The following is a 19241-nucleotide window of genomic DNA, read 5'->3' on the forward strand; positions in this document are numbered from 1 at the left end:
TAGAATTCTATTTCCCAAATAAGGTCCCCTCTAGGAGCGTCACCTTGCACACCATGATATTCCCTGGGACTCCAGGAGATTCACACCGCACCTTAATAGTAAAGGTGCTTTGTGTCAAACCTTGTTTACAAAAATCGGATTGCCACCGAACTGTATTATTCCTTTAACATATATTAATAAATACTGAGCAGCCTAGGAGTAACCCAATTTCAAGCAGTGATACAATGTCCCTGTCCCTGTGGCTGGGCCTGGAAGGGGGTAACATTACACAATGCATATCCTCAAACAAATTAGATCGAATATTATAGGAAGCATGTAGTCCAGGACATATACCTTTTAGTGAAGCATGTTGGATATGTGGAAACCCTGGTGGTGTAGTGATTAAGTGCTACGGCTGCTAACCAAAAGGTCTGCAGTTTGAATCCACCAGGTGCTCCTTTGGAAACTCTACGGGGCACTTCTACTCTGTCCTGTAGGGTCTCTATGAGTCGGAATCAACTCGACGGCAACAGGTTCAGTATGGGTTTGTTACGTATTAGACAGCATTCGAGTTACCATTTATAAAATAATGAAGTGAAATACATTTATTTCACATAAATAATCATTTGTTTTTAAAAACATGTTGAGCTATCCCTGGACCAGGTTCTGTTCATCATCACCAGTGAACTACACAGTCAAAACATCTAGACCTTGTGGAGTTTACGTTTTATTAAAACAATTTGGAATATTTCTAAGCATTACGTATATATAATATATATGTGTGTGCATGTACATGTGTGTATATGTATATATGTATGTGTATACATACGTTAAAGAGCTCTGGCGGCACAGTGGTTAGAGTACTTGGCTGCTAATCGGAAGGTTGGCGGTTGGAACCCACCAGGCGCTCCTCTAGAGAAAGATGTAGCAGTCTGCTTCCATAAAGATTACAGCTTTGGAAACCCTATGGGGCAGTACTATTCTGTCTTACAGGGCTGCTATAGGTCAGAATCAACTCAGCGGAAACAGATTTGGTTTGGGTTTTTTACATACACGTTTATATTTTTTATTAGGAATAGATTTTTAAACTTTCATACAATAATTTATATAAGTATGTAAAATAGATGCAGGTATTTATCAAATTTTAAAGTGTTTAGGAAGAAATCAATAGATTAAAATGTTTTTCTGTACTAGTTAGTATTATTTAAAAATAATAATATATACTGTTGATGGAGTTTGAAACCTTTCCAGAATTTTTTTTTTTTTAATATGTTCATACCATGTATGAACACAGATCAACTGTATTTTGGAATCAGCCTCACAGATCTGAAAGTTGAGTGTTCTACTCCTGGTTCTGCTATCCAGCCTAAACTGAGGCACATAATTTTTTTTAATTTTATTTTGTTGCATTACCTATAAAATATGAATATGCCTATTTGTCCAATTTACCTTGTTGCACTTTTAAAAAGAGAAGATCAAATAAGATGAATGTTCAACAGTACCACAGTGGGTTACTCAAAGCTAGGATACAGCTTATTTTACTATGATTTAGGCACAGTAAAGTTTATTAGGCCTCACATTCTTTCCTTTGTAGGTGTGTATAAAAAAACACTGACATCATCCCTGTGAAATACATTGATTTCAATAAAGAAAACACTATGTAATACAAAGGAATGTTTATGCATTGTGACTTTTTATACAAATAATCATACCAGTAATTCATGTTTCCATAATGACCCAAGGTCATACGTGAAAGGTAGATAACATAAGGGAAAACATGCTAAAAGAGGAGTCACAGCCCCCAGGATTTAAAACAATGACTTAATACTAGCAGAGAGGCTGTGAGAAATTCACCTACTGTCACTGGGTTTTCTTATTTGTACAAGAACGTATTTGTACACTTTCACAGGGATTATCAGACAGCTCTGTTTTAAACAATGTATGTGGAAGTGTTCTGTAATTGCTATATAAATTCACAATTTGTTTTTAATTCAATGTGAAGTACTCTGTAAACTGTAGCAGATATACAAATATGTGGTGTTCATATTAGTAGTTATAAAACCACACAGCTCTGATGACAAGGTTTGCATATAACCTTCCTTACAAATATAATCATAATTTATAACCAGGAAAAAATAAGTGCTATTTAGAGTCATGGAAACCCTGGTGGCATAATGGTTAAGAGATACAGGTTATTTATTTATTTAGACTCATGAAGTATCACTGCTCAAATTCCACTTATTTAAAAAAAAAAGAAAAACATGTACCTAATTTTTATAATTGCATTATTGTACCGAAATCTTATAATGTGAGGCAAACTTACCCCTGCACCACTCCCTTTTAATTCCCTTGCACAAAGTCAAGAAAACTTCTCCTTGTCAGTTCAATAATCCAATGTTTTGTTATATAGTACAGTGTTCCTATTTCTACTGAATGAAATTCATGTGAATTTCAGGAAAAAGGCTTGAAGCAATGAACTGTAGACTAAGGAGTCGCTATAAAATAGTACAGAGATTAAGGGGCTTGGTATTGAAGGACCTAAGTGTTATATTTCTTTTATTATAACTAGCTGGCTTGCATTTGGTAAATTACATCTTTGCTAGGGCTTCTCGTTGTAGAATGGGAGGTAGTCAACAAGATAATTTCTCGTTCCCTCTCTACCTAATAAATTTGTTTCACGTCACCAAAGTTCTAAACAGAGCTCTACCACCTACTAGCAATGTCACTGGTTTCTTTGTAAGAGCACAGCTTATGATAAGGTAGCTTCTTTCCCTACACAACATGACACTTTGACATTGTCTCCCCACCTTTTCATAGTATTTGACCTCGTAGTCCAATATGATCCCATTAGGGTGTTCAGGTTCTTGCCAGGATAAAGAGATGCTGTTTCTGGATGTCTGCTCCTTCTTAATCGTCAGGACAGGTGATGGAGCTGTAATGAGAGAATGGGGGGTGGTGGTGGGAGGAGGCAAGTTAATGGGGCTGGGGGGGATGGCGAAGAAGAGCAGAAAAGAAGGGAACAAGCAAATGGAGTCTATCACTGTTCTAATCTTTGGCAAGAAAGCATTATTTCCATTTCAAAGGCTCTTGAGTATTAATCTGGCTCCATATCAAGCCTTAGCAGCTGGATTATAGCCGTGGTACATCCAGGCCTATGGAAAATGAGCTGAGATTTTTTGTTGCTGGTAGACCAGTGGCAAGTGAGCAGATGGTTTCAATCTGCTACTATAATGTAAGCAATGAAATATATTTGATGTATTAAAAAAAGAACAAAACATCAGGACTACCTATTTGTTATAATGTTGTAAAGTTATTAATACCAGATTCTTCAGCTCATTGATAATATTTTCATACGCAACTCTGTAAGAGGACTGGAATCCATTATGTGCAAGGAGTCCCATGGTATCCGTAGGTAATAATAACAGTGTATTATAAAAGAGATATGATTTATGATTTATTACAGTAGGTCTTGACTTCTGACAAAAATCTCACATGAATAGAAATACATAGTATCAGGAAAACAAGCTAGTACTTTTAGTTTTTATTTGTTAAAAATATATTCAATAAGGATACTATGGATGTGACTGCTTTATGTGTAAAAACTACCCAGATATATTTGAAGTATCTTATTGGGTAGTGAAGGAGCCCTGGTGACACAGTGGGTAAAGCACTCAGCTTGAATTTCTAACCTTTTGGTTAGAAACGTTGACAGTTGGAACCTATCAGCTGCTCCTCGGGAGAAACATGTGGCAGTCTGCTTCCATGAAGATTAAACAAAACAAAACAAAACCCATTGCCATCCAGTCAGTTCTGACTCATAGCAACCCTATATAGGGTTTCCAAGCCTGTAAATCTTTACAGAACATCTTTCTCCCCCAGAGTGGTTGGTGGGTTTGAACCAACAACCTTTTGGTTAGCAACACTGGGCCACCAGGGCCCCTTTTCCATAAAAATTACAGCCTTGGAAACCTTATGGAGCTGTCCTACTCTGTCCCATAGAGTTGCTATGAGTCAGAATCGACTGAACATTAATGGGTTTTATTGGGTATCCACTGCTTTTGAGTTTATTGCAACTCACTGAAACTTTATAGGACAGAGTAGAACTGCCCCATAGGGTTTCCAAGGATTGGCTGGTGGATTTGAACTGCTAGCCTTTTGGTTAGCAGCCATAGCTCTTAATCACTTCCCCACCAGGGCCCCAACTGTGGTTATATGCCACGAAATAGGCGGCAATGCCTTATCACTATGCCTGTTGTAAGGCCAAGGGCCTCTTCCTTGTTAAGGGGAGTGCTAACCTTCTGTCCTTTCATACAACACTTTATTGGTACCTGTTGCTGTCGAGTTGATTCTGACTCATAGCGACCCTATGGAACAGAGTAGAACTGCCCCATAGAGTTTCCAAGGAGCGCATGGTAGATTCAAGCTTCGACATTTTGGTTAGCAGCCATAGCACTTAGCCAGTTCACCACCAGGGTTTCCCTTTACTGGGTAGTGGCTTGACATTTGTTGTATTTTTATATAAATTTTCAAAAATATGGAATATAAATTTTTTAAAAATCTGTTTGGATCAGATACTACTGGATCATCCTCATTTCTAACTCAAGATTAAACATATTTTAACTGATTTCCCACTTCAAATCTTCCCGTTAAAAGACAAACACATATTATCTATCAATATATTTCTATTTTCAAATATTTGTCCAACCAAAATATCTCACTGCGGGATTCAGTGGTATTTTGCTCTAATGGAAAGCAACTGTCTTAGTCACCTAGTGCTGTCATAACGGAAATACCACAAGTGGACGACTTTAACAAAGAGAAATTTATTTTCTCACAGCCTAATAGGTTACAAGTCCAAATTCAGGGTGCTGGCTCCAGGGGAAGGCTTTCTCTCTGTGTCGGTCTTCTCATCAATGTTCCCCCAGACGAGGAGCTTCTTCATGCAGGGACCCCGAGTCTAAAGGACACGCTCTGCTCCTGGTGCGTCTTTCTTGGTGGTGTGAGGCCCCCAACTCTCTGCCTGCCTCCCTTTCCTTTTATCTCTTGAGAGAGAAAAGGTGGTACAGGCCACATCCCAGGAAAACTCCCTTTTGGATCAGGAGGTGACCTGATCCAAAAGGGAGTAATCCTTTTAACTACAGGCAGAGATTATGATTTATAACACACAGGAAAATGACAAAACGGAGGACAACTACACACGGCCTAACCAAGGTGACACATATTTTGGGGGCACACAATTATATCCGTTACCAGAAAAAAAAAAAATTTACAAGTGAAAAACAAACAAAAACTCAAAAAGTTTTAGCCAAAATAACTGTTGAATTGCTTTCATTGTTAAAAGACCTATGGCCTTTTAGATTTTTCTCAAATCAAGGACTATTTGGACTTTGTACACTGATAATCCCCACAGCAACTCATAGTAGATGTTCCATATTTGTTAATTTGATATTTCCATGACCATCTCATGCTGACTTTTGCACTGAACTTCTTATTTAAACTATTCCTCTTTGAAAACACTTTTCATTTTTGCTCCTCTCAAGAATATAGGCCTTTTATTAAGCTTGCCTCGTGTCAGTGGAAAGTGCAAATTTTAATGTATTACCTATTGCAATACATTTCCAATCCACTTATTTCTAGTATTTGTAAAATCCCTTTACCAATTCTTTCAAATTATAGAGTCATTTCTTTAATGACCTGTGAACGATTACTTAATATTTTCTGAAGAAAAAAGGTAGACGTTACTTTTCTGATGCAAAAGTACGTTCATTTTCTTACTCACATTTTGCTGCCATTAGCAATTAACATCTTCTAATGTAAATTCGCATAATTTACTTTCTTGCCTAAAAAAAAAAACTTTTCTACTCTTCATCTATTCATTAAAAATTTCCCAAATTGGCCTCAGTTTCCCCCCTGAGGTTTGGTGCTCTAAAGTTGATTCTAAGCAAAGGATAGGTTACTTTGTTTATGTTTTAGTCGAAGCTTTATAAACATATGCAATGTTTATAAACATACAACTGAGTTATAAATAAATGGCAGAGACGTTATATTTTGTCAGAATTATTTTCTTTGTACTTACCATAATAAGTACTTAGAAAAATCAATGTCTTATCCAATCACTAATAGACCACTTGCAGACCTAATGTCTTTGGAACAAAATTTTGCTTTTTGTAAAAAAACAGAAGGAAGAAATTCCGCTAAGTATTCTGTGAAACATATCCATTAGTAGAGTAACTTTTAATGCCTGCTTACAGACCGTTTCAAAGAAGCTTAGTGCTGGAACACTTTCCTGGTAAACCCATGGAGACCCCACACTCAATTCCATATTACCGCGAAACTGGTTTATTTTTTCCTGTTGATTGCAATGCATTTTCAAAGAAGTTTTGAAAATTACCATGCATAGCATCTCTCCTTTAAAAAAACAAGAGAGAAAATAATTCATTTCAAAGGAATAACTGTGATGAGGATTGTCTTAACTTTTTGATAAAAGCTTTGCAGGCTGCTTTTGAGGTCTGCCCAAGTTTTACTGCTTCTGCACTGAGCAGGACTTTGTAACTGCTGAATTTCTTCAAAGGTCTTTGAGGACCCCCTGTTGGACTGTAATTCCACACTTACTTAAGTAGAGGCAATTGCTCAAAGCTTGTGCCATTGCTATGTTAAATGAACCTTTCCTGATTGCTCCTTTTATGCCCCTGCTAAGTCATTCGTTCTGCTCTTTTAAGACACGCCCCTTGTGCTGGCTGCATTTCAGTATGGTTTCCATCCAATGTACCAGCTGGAAGCCGGTTACATTTAGGTAGTGTTCATCAATATTTTAATATTGATTAATAATTAACAGAAATTTTTCTTGCCTCTAATAAATAATTTTAAGACATAATAAAATAAACTGCAGAGATGAAATCCATAGACACTCCGTTGTATAAATGATTTCTAAAAGGTTTTCTAGAACAGTATAATTTATCTGTACTTGGTCTATAATTTATCTATACGAAATACAATTTGTGACATAAATGAGAAACAATGATATGGATTATGTTCATTTTTAGTTAGTTTTCAGGTATCCAGGAGTGCGTTGTTTAAATTAGTAATTTCCAAAATTCATCGGAATTGTAAGTTCTTTTTTTAATGAAAGAACATGTTATTATACTGTATACTATGAGATACTTTTGATTTATTTTATTCTTTTTTTTTAAATCTGTGATTTAAAAGAATGGAATGTAATAGTTATGTATAACAATTGGAAAAAAAATCTACCTCAGGAGCTAGAGGAACGACTTGGAACTAGACTGTGTCAGAAGTTAAAAAGATTTTCCCTGGCAAAAAAAAAAAAAAAAAAAAAAAGATGGTATAAACTAAAATAGCAATTACTGTTGCATCTTTTGGTTTTTTTTTTTACAGACTCTAAATGGTATACATCGCTAAGATGATTCTGGCTCTTTTATCTTGTTAAAAGGAAGAAGCTGATGGCCGAGTAGGCTGCTGTGTAGTGGGTCTGGGCATTTATGTATGCAGTAAATGAAGAGTTTTGTAGGAAAAAAGAAATATGAGGAAACTGGTAAAAAGAAAAACTGAAACAGTTACACAGGAATAATTTTTAATCAGTTGATGGTGCTCTCTAAAATAATGGCTTGGTGTGTAGAACGCGTATTTGCTGTATTGCTATCTGTGAGGGAGGTACCGTTTGAGTCTTAGCTTTTGATATTTGGGTATAACTGAATAGATGTGTCCTTTGGAAAACAACAGAGAAAGGAGTCATGATACACTCGCAAGTGGTACTGATTCTGTTTTAACTGAAATACTTCTTAAAAGAGTACGAACACAAGAGAAAAATAGTAAAGGTTGGGACAGAAGGGACGACGGCTCATGAGTCACAGTTCTTCATTCTTCATGAAGCTTTCCTCAACTTACACTCTACTACTGAATACTTCTGAACACCGCAAGTATCAAAATAAATAAATAAATAAATAACTTGTGGGTCACAGTGGATCTTCCTATGGCTCTTTCAATTCATTTTTCTTTATCTGTTGTCAAGGTATAGGGCTGAGCAGGGATTTTTACCCTATATTAACTAGTAATGTGTATTTTGTGAAAGCTGATATCAAAGTGTTTTTCAACTTCTGTTCTAAGGACTTAATGTTCTGAGAACCAAGGGCTGAATTGTTGCCTGGATATTTCCTTTGGTAGATTTGGACCACTGTGATGGCAGCCTCTTGAATCAGTAAAATGCAATGAGTAGTCCAGAGTATGACAGAGATAACCCCTTAATAGTTAAAAGTTTAACCCCATCCTAGAGACTATGTACTTTTTCTAAAAGAGCATTTCTTCATTTATTGGTAGAGGAAGGGGAAGGTTTCTTTCCTTGTTAATGTAACCTGAGCCACTGACTGCATTTAATGAAATAACCGAAAAATACTGCAGCAGGGAAGCAAAATTGTTCAGCTAAAAAGATTTCCACGTAAAGGGGTCAGGTTGGAGATGGAGCTTGTGTGGTTCACAATTTGTATTAAAATCACACGATACTTGCGCATGCCAGATATACTGATAGTCATGGCAGGGATTCATTATTTTAACTCTGGTGGTTTTTAAGTGACTTCTAACATTATTCTGAGACTAAAATATGACACATTCTTGGAATCAGGAAGTCAAACTGCAAAATCCAACTCCTAAAGGATCTAGATTACTTCATTTGTTTTTATTGGGACCTTCCTCTGTCTATGTTTGGGAATTTCTAATGAACCTCTGAGGTATCTCTGTGGTTTAGGAACCGAACAAGTTAAAGTAATAACAAAAAGGGCTCAATAATTCTTTTCTAAGTGAGCCAATGCTTTTAAAAATTATCTCCATGGGAAAATATCATGCAGTAAAAGGTTGAAAGATTTTTCATTGGAATCAGACATGCCTTAAAAGCATTTCTCCCATATTTTTCTTTACCATTCATTACAATGCTCACTTAAGAACATTTTCTTTTTCAGTTTTTCAGAACTGAACACTACTATTAAAGCCAGAAACACTCTTAGACTTGGTTTAGCATAACCATTCACAGCATAATATTCTCCATCCCACCACCTCGAATCAACCCTCTTTTCCCAAACCTGGTGATTTCCGGAATTTCCTGTTTGGCTACCGGGCCTCACCATTTTTGCAGTCTACCAAGTTTGAAATTTCAAAAGTTATACTTCTTTATATATTCTCCCTCGCCAAGACTGCTTGCCAATGAGGTCCAACTTTTGAAAGTTGCTGAGTTTTCTTTCTACTCCATTCTAGTTCTCCAAAGCTACCTTGGTTCAAACTTGTATCTTTTTTTAACCTGCATAGGATTCTGTGTTTTCATTTTAGTATTTCCAGAATGTGAACTTTTTACACATTATGATTATTTATCATTGTATAAAGCAAATGAAACATTGACTCACCCCTCCTTCAAAATTTCATAATTTCCAGTCTAGCTGTGCGAAATTTGTTAACTAAATCATAAACTCTGGAGTAAGGGTCCAGTAATTTATATTTCTAAGAAGGTGAGAACAGAAAAAATTCTTACGATCACACACATTTGGGAAATTCAGGACTATAAGAGGATACATAATTTGAAATTCATTAAAATTATTTTTTAAGCTCCTCACAAAACTGTACCTATGCGCCAGTTTCAGCATTCAATGTTCCTCCTTTTGAATCTTAAATTCTAAAAGCCAGTTCTTCATCTGCCCATACTTGTGTATGTTGTATTCCCTGTCTGGAATTATCCTTCTAAATCCATTGCTAAACTAATCCTTCCATAAATATTCTTCTGAATCCCTTAGACAATAGTTAGCCATTTCTTTTCTCCTGTTCATTCAAACATAGTGGAGTTGTTCATTCTCCTATTATTCACTGCACTGTGTTGTAATTACATCATTTGCTTACCAAAATATCTTCCTACTAGTTCGCAAGTCCTTTAGTGCCTTAAACGCCTAGCCTAGTGCCTGCCTTGCAAAAATCTAGTCACATGGATTGGTTAAGTTGGCAATACAACAAATGTTGTGGTTGGTTATTCTAGAAGAATTGCATTTATTCCAAGATGTTAAAAAGATAAAAATTCAAACAAAAATGAAAATTGCAATGTGCTAAGCGGAGAGACAATTTGTTATGTAACTATGTCATTCTACAGAAAAGAGAGAAGTAACTTTCTCAACCTAATCAATTAGGCTGGGAGAAAACATTCTAAAGACACCATACACTGAAAAGAAATCTAGACCAGGTTTTTAGTAATTTTCTTTATTTTTTGTAAATACGCAAGATTTAATTATTAAATTTTGAAGACCCTAAAAAAAAAAAAAAAAAAAAAAACAGACTAGGTTTAAAGAATGGAGAATGCGGTAAGAGTGTATAATCTCACTGCCATCTCAAACATCCAGCATGGAGAGATAAAGAAGAAAAAGCAGTAGTGACAGAGGAAGGGTTCTTTTGGGAAACTGTTAACTGCAAGAATTCATTAAGATGAGATGCTGTTTGTCATTTTCTCAACTGATCTTCACATTCCTGTTTTATATATATACAATTTCTCCTTCCAATAACATCCAATTTCCTCACAGAATCAGACTAATCTTCAAATATGTAATGTGGCTTGGAAAATCTATGAGGTAATTATAGGTTCCTAATTTTTTAAATGTAATTCTTTAATGTGAAAGAAGCTAATATTGGCGAATAGCTATTTTTTAAATCTCTTATTGGTTATTTCTGAACATCAGCCAGTTGAAAACCCTATGCATCACAACTGTCCAGTCCACAACTGATCACTGGGATTTCACAGGACTGGGCAGCATTTCATCTATTGTCACCATAAGTCATAACAATAACATTAATTACTGGCCACCTGAAGTTGATTAATCTCTAAAACAAGAAATCATGTAGGTAGAGAATAACAGAAATTCGAACTAAGTTTTGTTAGTAATTATCCCATCATTTACTATGACATTCTTTTTTTTTTTTTTTCTTTATTACTATTTAGGTATTTAGAGACTTGATAATCTTTGCACATGCTTCGTATATCCTGACTGTATGGTATTATGTCTCAAGGTTCTTACATAATACCATAAGGTTGAAATAAGGTTAACCATTATATTAGAAGTATTTTTGTCTGAAGTTTTTTTAAACTGACTTTTTTACATTATTTTTGTAATTAATTTCTATCAGGTCTTTCAGTTTTAAGAGTATTATTTTTATGAGTTTTGTCATCTGCAGATAAGTTTTTACTTTGCTGATTTGCTGAAAACATTTAACCAAAATATCTCAATGAAAAAATGGACTATATTAGATTTACAAAAAGGACTGTGACTAGACTGAATCAAGATTTCCACAACTTGTATGTAGCAGCTGACAAGTTCACAGGCTGCAGCTGAGCCAGAATTACATAGAACAGAAACATAAAACTTAGTAAATTAAAGGATTACTATGGGTTTACTTGGGAATATTACTGATGTTTTAAGGTTCTACTTTTTGGATGTAAGAAACTATTTTCCTGTTTTCTCCTAAATTATTTAACTAATGGGTTTAGATATTTTAACTCTTGAATTAGAAGTTCCTGTTGGTAAACTTAGCAAAGTTATATATATCATAACTGGAGAAGTGTCTGGAGTTCAAGCTATGATTTTACAAAATAGAATAGCATTAGATTTATGTTTTAAATAGATTAACTGAAGACCTCCAACAGGTAAGGTCCACCCTGTATTATCTTGCTAATTATGTATTCTTTAATGGAATTTTGGTTGTCACATGCAAATTGTTTTATACCCTCTGTTTCCTCTAGATAAACTTTGTGTGCTCCTTATGGATATAACTTTTTGTGTAATGGATCCAATTATTCTAGTTTAGATGACCCCTTTCCAACTGACAGTGAATTTACTTGGGCAATCTCTTGTTTAAATTCCTAGCAAAGCTTGGGCAATACACTTTCAGAATTTTAGAATTACCTTCAGATATTCATAGTAATGATGCTAGTAAATATTGGAAAAAAAAAGGTAATGTTAAATTGTTCCACATTGTAAAATAAGAGTCAGAAGAAAATCCAGTGATTCAACACTCAAGGTATGGTTGGTAGCTTTTTTTTTTTTTTATGGTATAGTTGAGCTGGAGAAATCTTTAAGGAATTTGTCAATCACTGTAGGACAAATGGAACCCTCGTGGCACAGTGGTTAAGAGCTACAGCTGCTAACCAAAAGTTCAGCAGCTCGAATCTACCAGCCACTTCTTGGAAACCCCATGGCGCAGTTCTACTCAGCCCTATAGGGTTGCTATGAGTTGGAATCAACTCAAAGACAATGAGTTTGTGCTTTTTTTTTTTTTCTTTTTTTGGTTTATAGGACAAGTAGCAGATGAAGTCGCAAATAGGACAGAATCACAACCGCGATCTCTGATCTCATTACCCAAGGTGATAGGAGGTAACAAAAAGGCCTTAGATTTTTTATTAACTCAAGAAAGTGTAATCTGTACGGTAGCAAATACCTCTTGTTGTAGTCAAGTAACACAGGAGAAGTAAAACAGGATAGACACAGAATTAGACAGCAAGCTACTTGGTTACACACTGTAACACCCTTATAAACACCAGATCCCTTTGGATCGTCACCATCGAGAATAAATAAAAAAAAATCCCTTTGGACAGTCACCATCGAGAATAAATACACAAGCTAAATGACTATTGCAAGAAACAGTAATATTCTTAGTCTGCCTCCTGATAGTGTTAGGCATAATAAAACCTATCTTCTAAACCAAAGGGTCGGCAGTTCGAATCTACCAGGCGCTCCTTGGAAACTCGATGGGGCAGCTCTACTCTGTCCTATAGGGTCGCTGTGAGTCAGAATCGACTCAACGGCACTAGGTTTTCTATTGTCTTACACACTCGAGAAGGTCTCGGGCTAAAATGTTGCTGTACATTGAGTCTGCTCTCTTCGGCAACATGATTGATGGGAACATTGCTCTTACTTAAGGTCCTGGTGAAGAACCAGTTGGTATCTGGTAGAAAACCAGCACGGTGAGTTTAAAGGGCCTGTCATGTCCACCACCTAGGATCTCAACTAAGTCCAGCTACTAATCATCAATGCGTTCTCTCCAATCTCCGATCAAAAGAAAAGAATGATTCAGGAGATAATATTAGAGCCATTATTCCCTGTTCCTGGAGCATAAAGAATGTGACTCAGCTGGAGCTGGACTCACAAGGACTTATAAAGACATATCAACTAGGCCCTGAAGTATAAAGATAATAGCTAGAAAAAAATCTCAAAAAAAAAAAAATCTTTTAAGGAAACACTCACATAAACAGAGCATAAAAGCTACTCTTATCTTTTTCTTTTAACATTTAGTGAATAGTAAGTTGTAAACCATACTGCATAGGCAATTAATAAAAAAAAAAAGAGTAGATCAGTGGCCACAATGAGAGGCCAACTGTTCAAGCCTACAGCCTATAGCCAATATCTGCCCCCTGAATGACCAATGTCCAGAAAAAGAAAATAAGGGCATAAGACAGAGGTTCTCAGGGTGAAGAAAATTTCACTGCCTCAAGCAACTTGCTTGGCCTGCCCCATAGCTTTGCATTAGAATCCTAGTTCCTTTGCTTGGTCTGTACCCTAAAAATCCTGGTGATACATAAAGTTATATGTAAACCCCACTGTACCTGCTTAGTATGATTAAGAATGCTGCTGACATAACTTGTATGAACTCTCTGCTTGTAAACCCCTTAAAAATAGCCTTTCCCCTCACCCTCACGGAGCAGTTTTGGAGGCAGCAGCTTCAAATAACTCCTTTCCTTGCACAATGAAATGAAGGAACCTTTCTGCTCTGGGGCCCTCGTTTATTAGCCAATACGAGTCACGCCGAGCAAAACCTGGGGTTCCCGCCTGGCAACAGCTACATGCTTTGGGAAAATGGAGTCCTCTAGCAAATCTATCAGAAAATACTCAGATTGTTAGAGAGGTACAGCATCAATATGTTTTATTAAAAAAAATAATATTCCTTGGACTTGCTGGGTGTTCCACAATATCTTTCCTCATTAGGTACTTTCAAGGGCCCTGAGTAGTCTCAACACATCTGCAGTTTCAGAGTCTAGTAAGGCCTATTCTAGGAAATCATACATTGTGATACACAATGAAATCTGTGAGAGCTGGAGCTCAGTGAGACTGCCTGGTTTTTCCAGGTTTCTCAAGTTTTCCACCTTTGACAGGGTGCTTTCTTACCACTTTCCTATTGCTCTGTTAGTGGAAAATAATTGTTTTTCTTCTCTGACATGTTTCTACCTTACACAGGATCCAACTTTCACAGGTTTCATTGTAGAAGGGAATGAGAAGGACAGTTGGCTATCTAAATACTTGTGTGTGCATATGGTATTTGCATGTGTTTTTCCTTTTAACGTTCTTTCTTTACCCAGATGATATGATGCTGCTGAAAGGTCTTGTGGTGTTCCAGTATAAGTCAAATAAAACTCAACTACCTCTAGGGCGTTCTTTTTCTTTATTAATTGCAAGTGAGATATAACACACACTAGAAAATTCTTAGACATTTGGCTATACATATAAAAAAAATTAACACAATATTCTTTACTTTATTCCTGAAAATATATGTTTCACACTTCTAAGAATCTGCCTGAAACTAAATTTAGAAAAGTATATGCTAAAGATAATAATAATTAAAAAATCCACATAGAAAGGATACAATTGTCCCTGCTGAAGAGCCAAAAGTAGTTTGAGAAATTCCTAAGTTTATAAAATTCCTAAATATCTTAATATTTACAGAAAATACCGTTTGGCTTTGACAGTAGTAATACGTGCAAATTCTAACTCTTTGGTTAAGTTTTCCTAGCTATAATACATGCAACATTCACTTTAACCAAGACATTGGATTTTAATAGCCCAAGTTTCCAACAAGTGTAGAATTGCATTGTTCAACATATCCTGCTTATTGTCTTAATTTGGGTGTTTCCACAAAATAAAAATAATAAGAGTAGCAACCTCAAAACCAAAGCTGATAACCAAAATTTTCAAAATAATAAATGAAATCTTGGTATATACAGTATATTTCAGGACAGATGGCTGGAAAGACTGAGGATGGGCTGCTGTTGAATATGGCTACTGGAAATATGGTAGAGGGAAGTGGAGGATCGTACAGGATCAAGCCTGAACAAATGCAAAGCAAATTTCAGACCAGAACTAGGCTAAAAATATTGTAAAGATTTTTTTTGTTTTGTTTTGTATTGTTTTGCTTTTTCAAGGCTGCTCAGCCAATGCATCCATTCTGATTCAGTCATTCAGGGGTAGAACTGCCATTTTTTTTTTTTTTTTTTAGCACAGGGCAGATAGAAGGAGCTCTGAGTGCTGGTGGGATTTTCCATTGAGCTGCTGACAGAGGGTTTTCTGCCTTCCAATTAGCTGCAGGAATCGAGAGGCACAACTTAAGCACATCTTTAACCAAGGAGAGGACTGACATTCATTCAGCCAGCTTCCACTTTACATATAATGGCAAGAAAATAAGTATGAAAAGTTATCCTCTGTGGGTTGTTTGGTGCACGTGCTCCAGCAGTAGAACAGGAAGGAGGAGACAAATTCACAACATGTTATGTTATATTTAGAAACTAAACAAAATATAACCTCATCTTAAGTAAATTAAACTTTTACTGGCAAAAAATAACCATAGACCATAATGGGGCACAAGAGAAGATTCTACAGTGACAGAAATATTCCTGATCTTGAATACAGAATTGTACACGTCAGTATGTGCATTTCACTGTCTATAAATTTTACCTCAATTTAAAATGAAGTAAAAAAAATCTGCATAAATAGATCTGAATATGGTACAGTAGTGGAATATCATCAAGGCACAGAGGTAATGAGCTATCTAAGGAAACATCTGGTACGCACACAGTCTTGCTATAATTTTACCTTGCCTCATATTTTCAAACCCAGAGACCCCCCTGATACACTGCCTTTGATGTTTAACTCATACCCAGGTTTTAAACCAGACTATACAGGGTTTGGTAATACATAGTTTCAATCTATTATGGTATTTAAGGGCAAGGTAGTTCTGTACTTAGAGGTTTACTATCTATGATAATCCTGTGTCTCTGCTAACTAACTTCTATGATTTTAGTCAGATTATATCTTTAATTAGATGGTAACCCTAAATCCTAAGCTAACAACCTTGTCTGGGGCTACCTATTTCTAGTCAGTACTGTTGAGGCCCAAGGTGAACTACCAATTTTGTCCAGTCTTGCTGGATCCTTTCATTTTTAAAAGTAAGAAAAGAAGGAGAAAGTAAGGCCACCTTTATGTCAGTCCAGAGTTCTTCAATGCATTATATACAAATCCTGTTGTGGTAGGATCAGCTGGGGTTTGTGTTGCAAGTAATAAATTGCTCATTTTTATGGAGGTAGCAAACATTTCACACACACAAACATGCACACATTTGTGTGGATTTAAGTGTGGTCCTATAATAATTTCATTCTCATATATGCTCTTGGATGGATGAAAAAGAAATTAATTTACTCCTTAGGAATGATAATTATCTCTATCTCTATCTACCTACCTACCCACCTACCCAACCATCCATCCATCCATCCATCCATCCATCCATCCACCCACCCATCCATCCAATTATCTATCATCCATCTATCTATCTATCTATCTATCTATCTATCTATCTATCTATCTATCTATCTATCATCTATCTCTCTGTCATCTACCTATATCATATGCAAGAGTGAGCACCCATTACTTAACTCTTCATTGTTACATGAATCATGAATTTTTATACTGCTGTATTTCTCCTCAAAATCCTTTACAAATGGCATACATCATGGAAGTACGTGTTGCAGCTCAATATTATTCATCATGTGTATGGAAGTGGCAATGTTGAATTTTACCCAATCACTGTGATCCCGAAAAACAAAAATAGTTAAAGAAATTCCCTCACCCTTTTTTGTTCTGGAAAATGGCCTGACTCTAGTCCCCTTACCTCTTGAAACAGTAAATTCAGGAAATAACTCACTGTGATCAACACATCCCATTGCTTAACTTCAAAACTTCAGAATTTTTCCACTAGCTCACTTCGTTCCTTAAAAATCTTCCTGCCCTGAATGAAGAAAACTAAAGACACAAGGGAAAGATTAGTCCAAAGGACTAATGGGCCACAACTACCATGGCCTCCACCAAACTAAGTCCAGTACAACTAGATGGTGCCCAACTACCACCACTGACTGCTCTGACAGGGATCACAAAAGAGGGTCCCAGAAAGAGCTGCAGAAAAATGTAGAACAAAATTCTAACTTACAAAAAAAGACCAGGCTTATTGGCCTGACAGAAACTGAAGAAACCCTGAGAGTATGGCCCCCAGATACCCTTTTAGCTCAGTACTGAAGTCACTCCTGAGGGTCACCCTTCAGCCAAAGATTAGGCAGGCCCATAAAACAAGACAGGACTAAGGGGGCACACCATCCCAGGGCAAGTACTGGAAGGCAGGAAGGGACAGGAAAGCTGATAATAGGGAACCCAAGGTCAAGAAGAGAGACTGCTGACATGTTGTGGGGTTGTTAACATATGTCATAAAACAATATGTGTACTAACTGTTTAATGAGAAGCTAGTTTGTTCTGTAAACCTTCATCTAAAGTACGATAACAGCAACAACAACAAAAAAATGATTTGGCAGCAGAAAAAAAAAAATCTTCCTCCCCCCTGCTTCAGTGGAGTAGGAGCTCAAATTCTTTCTGGTCTCTTTCTGCCTATTGCAATTACAATAGCATTCTTCTTCCTATTGCGATGTTCCTTAACTGCCATGACCACCGTTAGCCCTTTCCTCTCTTCATCTTGTAATAATTCTTTTTGAATAAAGTTATCCTTGCCTATTTTAACATTGCCTGGTGCAATTTTTTTTTTTGGACAGATTTGGAAAATAAAAAGTTGACAAATTCTGCTTTAGCGTATGGCTTTCTACACTTGGCGCATATGGCATATATATATATACCTAGCAAGCCTACCCCAAGTGCAGCAGAGACTAACTCAACCTGGGGCGGAGGGAGGAGATTAGAGCCCTCTTGAGAAATCAGGTAGGTTAATCTCTTTCTCTCAGGAGGTAAAAGCCTAAACTTCCCATAAGAGGAAATCTAGGAAGTCTGGTCAAACATTTGGAAATCAGATTTTGGAAATTAGCTCAGAGCTATCCACTTTACTCTCATATAGAAACACCATTGGGTTGAAAATCAGGACAAAGACGTATTCCAGAAAAAAGAAAAATTTTGGTAGGTCATTACATAGAATGTAAAATGTCTTGAATACCGTGAAATCGTTTTTCTGAGAAGCTCTAATTCTCTATTACCTTGATGCCAAGAATTTATCTATAACATAGGTCTACTCTTAAAGAACAACAGTGTTTGCTAACTAAAAAAAAAAACAAACAAAAAAAAGTGTTTATTAACTAAAAAAAGAAAATCACCTGAATTTTTTAAAGGAAATTAGGGAAAAGTTAAACATATTTAACAATTACTGTATGAATCGTTATATACACTCTACATCCCCAAGTATGTATTCCAACCCCATTATCAAATTCCAATTAAAATTTAACAAACTAGGCACTAAAAAAAGAGGTGGAGTTTATTACATTTTTTCTAGTCAAGCTGTCTGAAGTACGCAGGTGGGAAATATGCTAATTTGGATGTGTTTGCGTTTTTGTACTAACAAAATTGCACACCAACAGAGACTTACAGAGTTTTCAAAAGCAATCATGCCTGCAAAATTTCTCTTTTAGCCTGTGAAATCCACACTGCCTACGCTTGCATTTACTGATACTTCACAATCTCTCTTTTTGTCCCAAATAAATTCCCTTCTTCTCCTCTCCATATCACTTGATTAAGAAACGCAAACACCGAGCTGCAATAAATAACTTTATTCCCCACCCACACACACACACACACAATGTCTTCAGATGCAAACAGAAAACACAGCAGAAAATGCAGAGGCAGACTACCTGCTGCTTAATTTCCATGATGCCTATGGCACAAGATTAATTTATCTGAAGAATTTTGTCAAATGCCTTTTTGAGCTAACCATGGTTTTTGAAGCATCTCTAGTTCCCAAGCCCAGCGACATAAGGCAAAGGCATCCATACATATTTTTGCGATTATGTAAACTTCACATAACTGATCTTAGAATTCTGAGAACTGGAGCTGATTAATTTTTACATGCACCATAAAAATTTTAGCACATTAGAAAAAAAACAGCCTTAAATTGTTCCATTTTTGGATTGCGTGAGTGAAGCT

At 36.2% G+C, this 19241-nt stretch overlaps 1 protein-coding gene and 1 pseudogene across 2 annotated transcripts in view; both read right to left on the bottom strand.

Annotated features, from left to right (window-relative positions):
* The window catches only part of EPHA3 (EPH receptor A3), a 281745-nt gene that overhangs the window by 75446 nt on the left and 187058 nt on the right, over positions 1–19241 (bottom strand). For both annotated transcript variants that reach the window (XM_003410338.3, XM_064273084.1), the window contains exon 4: positions 2787–2911. In XM_003410338.3, the coding sequence (XP_003410386.2) occupies positions 2787–2911 (125 nt within the window). The remainder of the gene's footprint in view (positions 1–2786; positions 2912–19241) is intronic.
* Positions 4180–4296, bottom strand: LOC111750747 (U6atac minor spliceosomal RNA; annotated as a pseudogene).

This window comes from Loxodonta africana, chromosome 20 (assembly GCF_030014295.1).
Source record: "Loxodonta africana isolate mLoxAfr1 chromosome 20, mLoxAfr1.hap2, whole genome shotgun sequence".
In the NCBI taxonomy this organism is placed as follows: Eukaryota; Metazoa; Chordata; class Mammalia; order Proboscidea; family Elephantidae; genus Loxodonta; species Loxodonta africana.